This window comes from Apodemus sylvaticus, chromosome 2 (assembly GCF_947179515.1).
Source record: "Apodemus sylvaticus chromosome 2, mApoSyl1.1, whole genome shotgun sequence".
In the NCBI taxonomy this organism is placed as follows: domain Eukaryota; kingdom Metazoa; phylum Chordata; class Mammalia; order Rodentia; family Muridae; genus Apodemus; species Apodemus sylvaticus.
Genome location: NC_067473.1, coordinates 154973280 through 154987884, shown reverse-complemented (window position 1 = coordinate 154987884; position 14605 = coordinate 154973280). Strand labels below are relative to the sequence as shown.

Below are 14605 nucleotides of genomic sequence, written 5' to 3'. Positions count from 1 at the left end.
GACCCTCTTACAACAATCATTAATCAAGAAAATGCCCCCACAGACATGCTGACTGGACAAGCTGATGGGCAATTCCTTAGCTGAGGATCTTACTTCCCAGGTGACTCTAGTTTGTGTCAAGCTGACAAAACTCTAGCCATCAAAAAGAGAAAGGACACATTCTGTAAAGAGGAGCAACTAGGAAAATAATGGCTACAGTCAGATGCACACACCAAGGAGTTATGGTTTCTTGGTGGGTCTGAGTTTTAATGGTATTAATGGATAACATGTACTCATAGGTAAATCTTCTTCATTTCACATATTGAATTGTGTTGATGATCACAGAAAACATCATTCCAGCCCCATTTCGAAGGATTCCAGTAAACTATTGCAACACACCGCTCTTCTGGAAGATTGGGCTCATGGGGGTGCCAGAACCTACAGGAGACAAAAGGCAGAAGTGGCTGTTGTCATGAATTCATGGCAGTCACTGGAAAGGTGGAGTGTAATGTTGAGCAGAAAAGAGCTGAGGATGAGAGAACATTCCAGCATTTTCTCCCCTTTCTCCCACAACCTACTTCTAAAATGCCCAATATGGGCAGTTTTGCATTATTTTTTTCTGCTGCAGTATACATTGGACTTTCCCCTAAAATCCAGTGTTTACTCTCTCCTTCACAGATCCTTCATCATGATGTAAGTTAGTAAAAGTTTCTTTGCTTTTGGCATTTATAGTCCTTGCCTCTTCACATCAGTTTCCTAACCCTGAATGTGATGTATCTGCTCCTCTGAAGAGACTAGTGGTCTAATACGTACATAAGAATAAAATGATTCCAAATGACATTCTGCCATCATCAAAGAGAATGCCTCCTGCACAGATGGGAAAAGACAAGTGGCAAGACATTACAGAAAGAAAGACCATATCACTCTAAACAAGTTGTCTCCACCAAATTTCTCCCCTCCGAGATCAAGAACCCCATTGAAAAGAGAAGGCAAAAGGAGTGAGGGAGACAGAGAGACAAAGGACACCTTGAGAACAAAGCCCCCTAAATCAACAGGAGCAAAACTCACATGAACTCACAGAGACTGCAGCAGCATGCACAGGGCCTACACTGGTCTGCACTAAGTCCTCTGCACATATACTATAGCTTTGAATTATTCTCAGAGTTATAGCTTTGAGTTATAGTAGTACTTTGTGGTATTTATTTATGAATGTATAACAAGTAGGTCTCTGATTCTTGTGCCTTCTCTTGACTTGTCCAACTTCAATATGATAGCTTTCTTTTTATCTTATTACATTTTATTTTGTTGTTATCACCTAGAAACCTGTTGTTTCCTAATGAGAACCAGAAAGATAGTAGATATGGATGGAAAAGGATATATGGAATAACTGAGGGAAGTAGATGGAGGGGAAATTACATTCAAATTATATTGTTTGAGGGGGAAAAACTATGTTTAGAGTAAGGGAGAAAAGAAAAAAGAAAATTAAATGAAATGCCTGTTTAACTTCTAATTCACTTTGACCCTGATTAAGATATTTAATGTATTTTTATTTTAAATTCATGTATAAAAATAGAAATGATGATAAACTAGAAACAAATTTAGTAAAGGTTTCAAAGTAACTTACTAGATTACATGAGGATAAAACAAGGTAATAATAAATGTGTTTAAAAATAGCAAAACACATTATTATATAATTATTCTTATATATTTGTCATAATTCTGATCCAGTTATTTTAAATTGTATTTATTAGAGATTAATGAATTATATTAAATCTCTACTTGTGTTTAAAGCCAGAAAAAGCAATCTAATGGGCAAGAACACCATCTTCAGAGTCAAGTAGATACTGGGTTAAATCATCTTTCTTATCTTATTTGACCTATGGATCTTGAGGAAGTTATTATTCAATATTTTATATGTAAAGTGAGTTTATAAACAAGAAATTTCATAAAACTTTGAATTATGTATACATTCAGTGAGAATTTAATTAATTACAGTTATTAATTATAATAGTCACAACTGGTAAAATTTCCCTACATTTTCAATGTAAATAATCCCAATGATTCATTAAACTAAGATTGCACTCACCTGACGTTTTGACTGAAAGGAGTATTATCAATCCATTGCCATTTGCCATTACCTTGTGGATCAGAAAGACCCAGGAAGTAAGGAAGTGACTCATTCAGCTGCTGGGTGATGAAATTCTGTGTGGAGAAAAGGGAGTTAACAACTTGCACAGAGTGAACATTCTTTACAGTCTTCATGGCCATTGGAATAGAAGAAAGCAGAAGTAAAAGGAAAGGTCATTGGAACCAATAGCACAGGAATGAAAAATAACAACTTTGTCCCAAGGACAGAAGACCCTAACTCATACCTTCATCACTTGTTCTTTGCTAATTAAAAGGATCTCCAATTCCATGAGGCTATTTTTATACTTTTAACCTCTTTTAAAATGTTATGTGTTTAAATGTTAAGATATATTCTATGTCTCTACTTGGCAAGACCAAGGAATGCCAGATTAAAACAACATTTCTGAGTGTATCTCTAATGTGTTTCCAGATATGATTGGCCACAGTATCTGTGATCTCAGTAAGCTACCTTGTCCTCACCAATGTAGATAGACACTATCTAAACATTTCCAGTCCTGAATAGAACATGAGGGAAAGGAAAGAGCAGTTCATCTTATCTTGCTTCCTACCTTCGGTAGAGAGAGCCTTCTAATGTCACTGCATTTCAGGTCTTTGACTGGCAATATGCCAATGATTTTTCTCAAGGTCACAGGATACAAAATCAACATACAAAAAACTCAACACCATTTCTTCACACTAACAACAACAACAACAACAACAAAACTATCTGCAAAGCAAGTAGGAGGTTAACTCTTTATATAGCATCAAAAAGAATAAAATAACTAAGAATAAGCTTAACCCAGAGGACAGGTTAGGAAACAAAACAATATATTCTGAAAGCTAGAAAACAATGATAAAGGAAATCAAAGAACACAAAGTAAGTGGAGAGACATTCTGTTTTCCTGAAGATGTATTAGTCAAAGCATATATATAGCCAAATGATCTCTGGTCAAGTGCCAACATTTTGTGATAGAAAAAGGACAAACTCTCTAAAAAATAAGCTGGGGGAAAATGCTGTGGAAAAATAGTGAAATTAATCCGTTCCCTTATACTTCACTTAAAAGTTCATTCAGCCTTTCCATTCCTTCTGCCCCTTCCACAGCCTAGCCTTTTCACTGCAGCAGACTCTTGGAAAGACTGCTACAGTGAAGAAACAATCTCCTGATCCATCCTAGAGAACCTGCTGCACTCGGGGCATTTGGTAAGAACCCCCTCCCACTTCTGGAGTCCCAGAGCTGCTTCTGGGGGCCCAGCGAGACTCATTATCCAGCAATCACTGAAACCCCAACCCTCCAGAATACCACTCTCCTTCTGTTCCTTTCACCCCTAGAGGTCTGAGAACACAGGTAGGAAGGAACCCCTGCTGCTCAGAGGAGCCCATCTGGAACCCTCTGGTGGGAGCCTTTCAGTTTCTGTTTCTGGCTGAGGATGATCCTTGGCCACAATGCACCATATCCAGGTGGCACAGGGACATAGCTAACCTCCCAGGACTGTGGAGAAATCGGAGAGCACAGAGCTAGCTAATCCTGTGCCACAGAGCTACATACACAAATACCACCACAAGAGAGTTGGTCTCCCAGGCATGCCTACATACTGGTGTACACAGAGAGAACAGGAATCCTAGGAGTACAGATACACAGGCTTTCATGACAAATAAGCCACAGTCAAAGACAGCAAGGCCAACTAACACCAGAGATAACCAAATGGCAAAAGGCAAATGCAAGAACATTACTAACAGAAACCAAGGAAACATGGCACCATCCAAACGCAGTTCTCCCACAACAGCAAATCCTGGATACTCCCAACACACCAGAAAAGTAAGATCTGGACTTAAAATCACATCTCATGATGCTGACTTCTATCAAAAGGACTTAAAGAAGAACATAAACAACACAATTAAAGAAACACAGGAGAACGTGGGTCAACAGGAAGAAGCCCTTGAAGAGAAAACACAAAAATCCCTTAAAGATTTAAAGAAAACTCAAACAAACAAGTGAAGTAACTGAACAAAATCATCCAGGAAGTAAAAATTGACATAGAAACAATAAAGAAACCACAAAGGGAGAAAACTGTGGAGATAGAAAACCTTGGAAAGAAATCAGTTGTCATAGATGCAAGCATCAGCAACAGAATAAAAGAGATAGAAGAATCTCAGGTGTGGAAGATACAATAGAAAACATTGACACAACAGTCAAACAAAATGCAAAAGGCAAAATGGTCCTAACCCTAAACATCCAGGAAATCCAAAACATAATGAGAAGACCAAACCTAAGGATAATAGATATAAAAGAGAGTGAAGATTCCCAACATAAAGGGCCAGTAAATATCTTCAACAAAATTATAGAAGAAAACTTCCCCAATCTAAAGAAAGAAATGCCCATGAACATACAAGAAGCCTACAGAACTCCAAACAGACTGGACCAGAACAGAAATTTCTTCAGTCCCATAATAATCAAAACACCAAATGCACTAAAAAGAAAGAATATTAAAAGCAGTAAGGGGGAAAAGGTAACATATAAAAGGAGGCCTATCAGAATCACACCAGATTTCTCACCAGAGACTATGAAAGCTAGAAGATCCTGAGCAGATGTCATACTGACCCTAAGAGAACACAAATGCCAGCCCAGGCTACTATACCCAGCAAAACTCTCAATCACCATAGAGGGAGAAACCAAGATATTCCATGACAAAATTAAGTTTACACACCATCGTTCCACAAATCCAGCCCAAAAAAGGATAATAGATGGAAAACACCAATACAAGGAGGCAAACTACACCTAAGAAAGTAATCTTTCAACAAACCCACACAAACATAATTTTACTTATAACAAGAAAAATAACAGGAAGTAACAATCACTTTTCCTTAATATCTCTTAATATGAAAATTACCAACATATCCTAATCGATTGAAATTTATAAATATGAGGAATTAGAAATTTGTTGACTGTCACCCAGTGGTCTCTCTAATTTGGTGATTGGAGAGATAGGTCCAATATTGTAAACTCCATTTACACTTTCTGCTTATTTGTACAGAACAGTGTCTTGCTGTGTACCACATAATGGTTTTGAAGTCATGCTTTTCCTGTCTCATCCTCTCTATTAGTAGTATTGTTTATTTGATGTTTTTACACTATACTATGATTTTCAGGACAGTTTATATATTTCAAAATTATTTATACATCCAAAAGAAATGTTGACAATTAATTTGGGATATGACTTGTAAGAGAACAACAAAAAGCAAGACTGAATGTTTTCTTTGATATTTATAATTATTGTATCAACTTTAAAGAAGATGACTTTAAAAGTACTCTTTTTGTAAGATGAATAATTTTCAGAATCATCACAGCCAATGAACCAGAATCTTATGCTCACCTAATGTCAGTGCCACCCTGCAAACAGAACCATTGTTCATTGAAACAGTTGATGAATGTTTTCATGGATATAGATCATCTTAAAATACACACCATTTCTTATATGAATGTAACATGTTTCCTATGGGCTGAGAATGATGACAATCACTCAAGTGAAATATCTTTGACCATAGCAGGAAATCTGTATCCAAATAATTGTGCCTACAATTCATTCCTTGTCCCAGCAGAACTGTCAACTCCTGGCTTAGCTACTATAGAGGTAAAATCCAATGTCTAAAAATTGTTCTTATTTTGGGTTTGTACCACAGGAAGAGCCAAGATTTTAAACTCTACTATAAACAAAATATACAAACAAAACTACTTTTTTTATATTCATTTAATATGTCCATTATTTTATGATTGGTACAAATATATATTGTGTTGAATATAATAAAAATTAAAATTAAAAAATAATTTAAAAAATGGGAGAGAAACGTTAACCTGACATTTTTCCAAAGAAAATATTCAAGTGCCCAACAAGAAAATTAAAAGATGTTCAACAGAAGATATTTGGGACAGGAAAGGATACAAACATTGCAAATACAGTACATTCATATATGAGATAGGTTAAAGTGTTCATTATCATTATTCATTAGGGAACTGTATATTAAAACTAGTTTGTGATTCAGAATCAGACCAATTACAGTACCTTTCCCAAGGAGACAAATGACAACAAATACTGACAAGAATAGGAAATGAGAAATATTTATTCCTGTTGGTGGAAGAATAAACTGGTGTGACCACTGGGAATGAGTTGGTGGGAATGAGTGTGAAGGCTTCTCAGATCACTAAAAATAGAAATGCCACATGACTCAACTATGTTACTCCTTGGGACATACCCAAAGGATTCTATTATAGAGGTGTTTACTCATCCACCTTCATTGCTTCCCTATGCACAGTAGCTAGGAAATGGGATCATCCTACATGTCCACCAATTAAAAATGGACAGTGAAACTGTGACCCATGTACAGTATAGAACTATAAAGATGTACACTATAGAACTGTAAAGAAAATGAAATTATGAAATTTTCTGTTAAATTAATGGATGGAGAAGGCCCAGGAAGGCAAATACCATATGTTCTATCTCTATGTGGAGTCTGTCTTGGAATTTTTAATGTGTTTAATATAGAATATCTGTAGAGTTCAGGAAAACAGAAAGGAACCATTGATGAAGAAGGGTAGGAATGCTTCAAAGGAAGAGGGATAGGAGAACCAAGGTGCTAGGAAAGTGGGTGGAGTGAATGCAAATGGGAAATTGTAAATGTTTGAGTGGAAGTGGAATGGGTAATAAGGGAGATGAATGGATGGGGGAGGTTGAACCAAAACTAAGGATGTGCAAAAATGTCATACTGAAACCTACAGCTTTGTACACCAGTTTAAAATACAATGTTAAAAATAGAGTTTGAAAGGAGTTATCCTCGATGAATATAGCTGCTCCAGCAGTTATTAAATTGTAAAGGCTAGACAAATTGTTCAGTGATTAAGAGTACTAGCTGCTCTTCCAGAAGACCAGATTTTAATTCTCAGCACCCACATGGCATCTCACAACTGTCTGTAATTCCAGTTCCATGGAATCTGACAACCTCACAGACATACATGCTGGTAAAACACTAATATGCACTAAATAAATAAATCATTAGAAAAAAATCCTAGTATTTTGTGTGAGATACTTCTTATAAGATGTTGGTCAGGAAGGCCACAGAGGCTTCAGAAAAGCTTCTGTTTTCAGTGGGTGAGGCTTTTGCAGAGACTCATAACAGGTTAATGCCCAATCAATGGCCACTCCAACCCAAGCTCAGTGAGCATCACAGAGGAGAAAGAATGTAAGAGTTTAAACTCACAGCAGCAGTGACTACATGTAAAAGACGTGGAAAAGACTGGGAGCATCAACAGCTCATCATGGAAGTGAGAGGGGATAGTAAGACCCCATCCCTCCCTGAGGAGCTATGGACAGTTAACAGTTGCTGGTAGAGTCAGATTCATCAAAGGTTTGGTCCCTGGGCATTGCCCTCACTCAAGTAAGTAAATGCACACCAGTACTCACGGGATTATTGAAATATGAGTCTCATCCACAAAAAAAAAAAAAAAAAGGATAGAGAGGGAAATTTGGAAAGAATAAAAGTTCAGAGGGAAAGGAAGTGGATAAGAGAAAATGATGAGGGAAACTGATCAAAGAGCATTATATATGAATAAAATTGTGAAGGACTTTTATGAACAGTAAGAAGTAAAGAAGACATTTACACAGCTATATTCAATGCACTTTTCAAAATAGCCATGGAATAGAATCAATCTATATGGAAACTAACCCTGAATGGAGAGAAGGTGGTAAATTAGAAATTCTCATTACACACATACATGCACATTGTAATGAGTTTGAGCATTAATTTCACTGTGATACTCAACACACAATGTATACATATAGCAAATAATTACATTGTACACTGAAAATATGTGCAATTTTTCTGTCAGTCACACCTTAAGATAACTAAAAATGGAAAAATTGTCACATGTTACAACATGAATTAATCTTGAGGACATCATGCTGAATAAAATCAGCTAGACAAAAACACACATGCACAAGAATATACACACACATACACACAAAATAATAATACATTGCCAGGAGCCATTCTCACTTAGATCTTTATGCCAGGAAATCTCGACACCAGGAGCTATTCCTACTTAGCTATCAAAACCCCCTCCTTTCAGAGCTCATCTGAGGATAGGTTACTATAGCAACTCCTTTGCACTTCACCTGTGGTTAGGTTATCATGACCCCTTTATTGTGCCAATATTCCTGCAGCAATAGCTACCTTCTCCCAGAAATTCTGAGAAACTGTTTCTGAGAAATGATGCTAGTGCCTGAGATTGTTCCCCCTTTACCCCTCCCTACATCTTGCTTGCTTCCCTTTATATTACCTTGTGTGAAAAATAAAATTTGACAGCTTGATCAGAATACTGTCTTGCTGTCTGTCTCTCATGTCTCTTGTCTCTTGCCTTCTCCTAGTGGTCCGGCGACCCTGTTGACTGCCCTGTGGGTCGGGACAATACATGATTCCATGAAGAATCTAAAGTAATCAAACTCATTTTTAAAAAAAGGAAGTAAAGGAGTGATTGCCAGAACCTTATGGATTTGGAAGTGGGGAGTCTGTTCAAGTAGCAGAGAACTACAGTCTTGCTAACTAGATATATAAGTTCTAAGGGTCTTTTCTACAATGGGATGAGCATACTAAAGCTACAATTTCCTACAATTAAAAAGCTAATGAAAAAATGAGAAAGCACTACCTGTTCAGCTTCAGTATTGATCACCACCAAATGAGCCCCCATCTGAATGCAGTTCTGCTCACTAATGCTCCAGAAGTTCTCCGTAGTAGACACGAAGTAGCAGCTGGAGCCAAATGACTTCCAGTGATTTGGACAGCATCCCCACATTTTTTCTGTGACATGAAAAAGAAGTGTGAGCATGAGATGACACAAATAAAATTAAGGACACATATTCTAGGTGACTCCAATAATTTGAGGCTGCTGGCCAGAGTTGCTTTCTCGTTGTAATTACAGAATTTACCATTTTCAGAATAAATAATTTGGGGCCAGGGAACTTATACTGAGAGCAGTGCTGGCCTTATGGGTTATTTAATCATATAATATCTGTGAAGAATTTGAAACAGTATGTAACTCAGAATAATTGCACTGTAAATGTTACTTCCTTATTAATTTTTATGTATATCAAACATTCAAAAATTGTAGCCATCATTTATTGATTATTAAGAATGTATACTACAGCTTACACTTTGATTCAAGTATCCCACCTTCTTAACACTTTCCCTGAGTAGAATGGACTAGAGAAGAGAAAGTGTCCTTTCCAATCATTATTTAACTGTGATCAAAATGGACATTTTTGTGGCCTTTATGAAATAATTTTATTTTTTGCTTTTATTTTTTAATTGAAAATAATTTTTACACAATATATTCTTTTTATTCAATATCATCTCCATTTACATTGCCAATGGTAAAACCTTTCCTGATTTCCCCCATCCCAAAGACCCCCCAGCTCCTCCTCCCACCCCCTGGCTCCACATATATGCCCCTCCACCTAACCCAAGTTCTGGAATTACAGACTTTAATGCATCAGCATTAAATGACAAAATATAAATATTTTTGCTAAAAGTTTTACTTTTCTTTGTATTGTATTAATTCAAAAGAGTATTGTTAAATGTCTGCTATTTTATTTTCTGATATGGTATTAGATAAATAATTTTATCACATAAACTTATCTAAGAATAGAAATAATTATGCCAAATAGCCTGCTTGGCCATAATTTTAAGGATACAGTTAGGGAATGTGATTATGGATGGATATGAAGTTAATTTAATTAAAATCTGCTTCTGTCTCATTTCAGCACCTCCTAAAGGCCAGTGCCAATTTTTATTTAAAACTGCAGTTGTAGCCTTGTGAAGTTCTCTATACCTATTGTAATCCCAGCACACAGGAGGCTGAACCAGGAGGATGTTGAGTACAAGCTAGTTTAGGCTTTCTAAGGAGTCCAACCCTTCCTGGGTGAAACAGTATCTCAAAATAGATATGTGAACAGTTATTGCATAAATGTCTCCAGAAAATAAAAGAAAGACTATCTTCATGGAATTATGTTTTCCTCAGGGAAGAATAAGCCCCACAGTTGTTTGACACAAAGAGCCCAATGTGCTAAGAAAAGCATGGTCAGAGCAATTTTCGTGTTGTCATACAACATATCCTAACCAATGACCAAAAGAAAAATCTCAACAACACCTAGATGTATGAGGGGCTTTTCCTATGTCTTCACATCTACTCTTTCCATGAGGATGTAAAAATAACAACAACAACAACAACAACAATAATAATAATAATAATAATAATAAAGTGGCATGGTGAGTAAGCCAGTTATTGGATCAGGACCTTGACAAATGTTATATCTGTCAGATTATTATATATTAAATATTAAGTCCATAAGGAAAATTAAAGACAACTGTCTATCATCACATAGTGGTGAGGCAGGTATGATGCTTAAGTTGCCTCTCCATACACAAATTTGCCATTTATACACTTATGGCAAGGGCAGGCTCAGCCTGAGTCAGTTTTCCCAGTAATAAAGCTGGTACTTGAAATGGATATGTATGGTGTTAATTGAGGAACTTAAATGCCAAAGAGAATTTTATGTATTGAATGTAAAAGTCATGAGAACCTTTATGAAATTCCAGAGTTTACCTAACAGACTGTGTGTGTGTGTGTGTGTGTGTGTGTGTGTGTGTGTGTGTATGTGTGTGTGTGCTGACAGTCTTGCTTAAAATCAAGATGCCTAGGAATTAAATTGAGTTGTTTCATGGAAGTATCCAGAACATTGACTGAACATGTAAGTATAGAGAATGTTTGATAGTTTCCAAGTTGAAACATCTCCTCTCTCTCTCTCTCTCTCTCTCTCTCTCTCTCTCTCTCTCTCTCTCTCTCTCTCTCTCTCTCTCTCTCTCTCTCTCTCTCTCTCTCTCCCTCTCATACACACACATATATACACACACTGTAATAAATATATCTTAAATTCAACCCTAATAATGACCCCCCCCAGCCCAAGTCTAGCAAAATATTGCAAATCTTCACCAGACACCATCGTCCCTTCACTGAAGCAGGTGAGACTGGAATGGTATGTGTGGAGCTCATACAGTCTTCTATTGGGGTGGTCCATCATAAACTGGTAAGTCACTGTGAAGAAAGAAGGGACTGAACATGACATATCCATGCCTGGAGCCTCATGCCCTCTACCTGGGTGGGGCTTGTCCCTCCACTGAACCTCTCCCACATCTCCAGGCAAACCCACTGGAGACAAAACTAAATTGTTGCTCCCCTATATTCATTTAAATTACTTGTTGGCACATCTTCTCATTTGGCTTTCCTCTCCCCCACTATAATATCAGCTGCATTTCTGGGATGAATATTTAATCTTCTACATGAAATACTCACCAACCCCTGTGTCAGGGAACTACTACAAATCCTGTATAGTTCGTTATCTGTTGCCTCACCAATGCCCTGTCTCCATTGTTTAAAAAACTTTGAGGCAAGAATAATGGGTATGTTTATATATCCTAACCATTCCTGATTGTAGGTAGGATACTTTAAACATCTAGGGACTTTTAAGTAGGGAAGATATGATCAAGGTATATGAGCAGGAAAGCTTCAAAGAATAAATAAAAATTATTTTAATTAGTTTTTTCATGAGTGTGCACATTAAACAATGTTAACAAAAACAGACCCTCTCCACTATTCTAAGCAAATGTTTCTAGTTCATGTTTGTGGTCTTGACTATCTGCTTTTTCTTGACTAGTGAAATAACTATCCTTAATGACCACAACCTGATCTCATAAGTTTGACTCTGCCAATTAGAGAAGATGCTGCCACAGTGATAAGGTGAGTTTGACTCATGGTAGAGCAGTCTCAGAGATGAAGTCATTCCCACTATTTCCTGGACTGTGCAGCAATTATTGTGATTATCTTCGCAGCAAATGGAGAAACAGATGGTAGACTGCAAATATCATCAAAACATCTCATGTAATAGACTTAAGGTTTTCTGAGCAGATGAAACAGGGCAGAGATATTTTATTTCCTCAATCATCACTATTTCATTTGGTGACTTTTTCCTTTTGTATTGAGAAAGAAAATCCCATGTGAATCAGAGTCTAAGAACGACATGAAATCAATTGGACTTGTATAGAGAGATGTGAGAAGATACTGTGATTTCTAGTGAACCCAGTGCTGGAAGGCACTGTCACAGGCAATGGTTATGAATAACATGAGCTAACAAAGCTGGTGAAGAAATCTTAGATATCTTATTAGTCAAAAGATTGGGGGAGGGAGCGGAATAAAAAGAGTCAAAAAGAGAAGTCAAGAAAAACATGGCATTACATGCGAAGTCAGGCCAAATAATGGGATTAAAATAACAATCCCAGGCTGGTGGTCCTACATGCCTTTAATCCCAGCACTTGGGAGGCAGAGGCAGGAGGATCTCTGTGAGTTCAGGGCCATCCTGATCTATGGAGAGAATCCCAGGACAGCCAAGGCTTGTTACACAGAAAAACCCTGTCTTGAAAAATCCAAAACAAAACAAAAGTGTCCCTGGGAATCTCTGTGGAACAGAGACTAAACAGTACCCAAAAGAGACACCAGTCAGTGAAGAACTTACCCACACAGCTCATGATGAAACAAGTGCTGAGGAGTAAGATGGAAATCACAGCAGCTGACCAGAGTCTCAGGGTCCAGCAGGTTCCCTTCCCTGTCAAATAGGAATCAAATGTATTCACCACAGGACCAATAAGCTTAGAGTAATTAACAACCAGACAAAATGCTCAGAATAATTATGAACTCTAAGTAAAAAAATTCTGCCAAAGCCCTTGAATAAATGTCAGCTCTGAGGCACACACACACACACACACACACACACAGACACACAGACACACACACACACACAGACACACACACACACAATATAGAAATATTTCACCCTCAGGCACCTGCAATTTCTATGACCTTATACTTTCTTCTTCCTGTCACATCCTTCCATTGATATCCTATAATTTCATACTCCCTTCAATCATTTGATTTCTTGTTTTGAGGGCTTCTGGCTCAGAGGTATTATATTTCCAACAAATCCCTGGGGGTCTGCTGTCTTGATCTACTTCATCACTTCAGCCTGCCCACTTAGCCCAGGTAGCTCCTTATCACAACACACACTCCTATTGTCTCCTCTGACTGAGAAAGGAATTCTCACCTCACCTTTGAGTTGTCTTTCCTGCAGCATTATTGAGGTGTTATGTCCAGAAGTTCAAGGGCTTCTTGTATCTGTCTCTTCAAAATATGACTCAGGGACCTGACTTCAAAGAGGCCACAGCTCAGAGTCAACTTGAACACACACTTGAGTTAAATGCCACAGAGATGGCCAATGCTGCAAACCCAGAAGTGAGAGTTTGCACTGCTCTCCAGTGATTTAAAGACATGGGAAAGAGGAAATTGAGAAACATATCTAAATATGTTCCCAAAAATTCTAAACAGAATGTCCTCATTACTTGCTTGGTTCCTAATGTAGAAATCACTCACACCTCAAAATAAATTTATCTATAAACTGTATTTACATTAAGTGTTCCTTAATCACTATGTGTATTACTTAGTTCATATGAGGCTTAACTCATATCAAACAGGATTCTAGGAAGCAATAAGTCAGAAACGGCTTAATGGTTAGCTGTTTGTCCCAGGTTGGATATCTAGCAGTCCTCATCCCTTCACACATATGTGAACACACACACACACACACACACACACATACACACATACATAAATACATACATACATACATACACACACATACATACATACATATATATACACACACCTACATACATACATACACACATACATACATACATATATACACACATACATGCATACATACATACATACGTACATAGTACATTAAAGCAAGACATGTGAGTATTATTCAGAAGTGGTATTGTGAGATGGAAAGGGTGTTGGGTGTACATTTTGCTGCATTGTGGCTCTTTGGAACAGAAGCAAACTGTTATTTTAATTATGATTATTGTGACTACATTTTGAAGGTACTAACTCCATTTTAATACCCCTCTTTTCACACAAGCTGTAACTAAGGCAAATACCTGATCTATCATCTTGAAAACACATGGGCAATCGCATTGATGACTATAGGTCAATATGCAAATGAGACTCATGGTATCTAGGCCTTTTAGGTGTGACTTTCCTTAGACCATACTGATCTGTGTATTCAGATTGCCAGGTATGACACATCTCTTGAGTCTACAGTTTCCTCTCATCTGTAGGCATGGAAACTCTATTGAAACAAATGAGTCCTCTTCAATGCTGATGATTTGAGAGCACTCCGAACTTTTTCCAAAGAAGGGACAGATCTCAGTAACCATCCACAGGATTTCATTCATGAGTGTATGTTTCATTCATTTCTGAAGCTGTGTGCTCAACTAATGTTCTTGAACCTATTTTTGTCTATATATCCATATATTCCTTTCCATTATTTTCGTATGATC

General features: G+C 37.3%; 1 protein-coding gene across 2 annotated transcripts; it reads right to left on the bottom strand.

Annotated features, from left to right (window-relative positions):
* Positions 1-219: 219 nt before the first annotated feature.
* Positions 220-13505, bottom strand: Clec6a (C-type lectin domain containing 6A). Of its 2 annotated transcripts, none has more exons than XM_052172670.1 (6): positions 13306-13505; positions 12721-12810; positions 11145-11246; positions 8802-8953; positions 2066-2181; positions 220-417 (listed from the first exon to the last, which is right to left on the bottom strand). In XM_052172670.1, exons 2-6 carry the CDS (start codon positions 12731-12733, stop codon positions 273-275), a joined length of 528 nt encoding a protein of 175 aa, XP_052028630.1. In that variant the 5' UTR covers positions 12734-12810; positions 13306-13505; the 3' UTR covers positions 220-272. The 2 variants fall into 2 exon arrangements, with proteins under 2 accessions (XP_052028630.1, XP_052028629.1); XM_052172669.1 differs by having other exon boundaries at positions 13311-13505.
* Between the last annotated feature and the right edge of the window lie 1100 nt (positions 13506-14605).

Excerpts from the sequence above, each read along its gene's own strand:
- Clec6a (XM_052172669.1), bottom strand. The coding sequence starts at position 13,335 with ATGCTGCAGGAAAGACAACTCAAAG. Across the intron at positions 12,811-13,310 it reads GCAGGAAAGACAACTCAAAG|GGAAGGGAACCTGCTGGACC; the intron begins GTGAGGTGAGAA and ends CCTATTTGACAG. Across the intron at positions 418-2,065 it reads CCTTTCAGTCAAAACGTCAG|GTTCTGGCACCCCCATGAGC; the intron begins GTGAGTGCAATC and ends TGTCTCCTGTAG.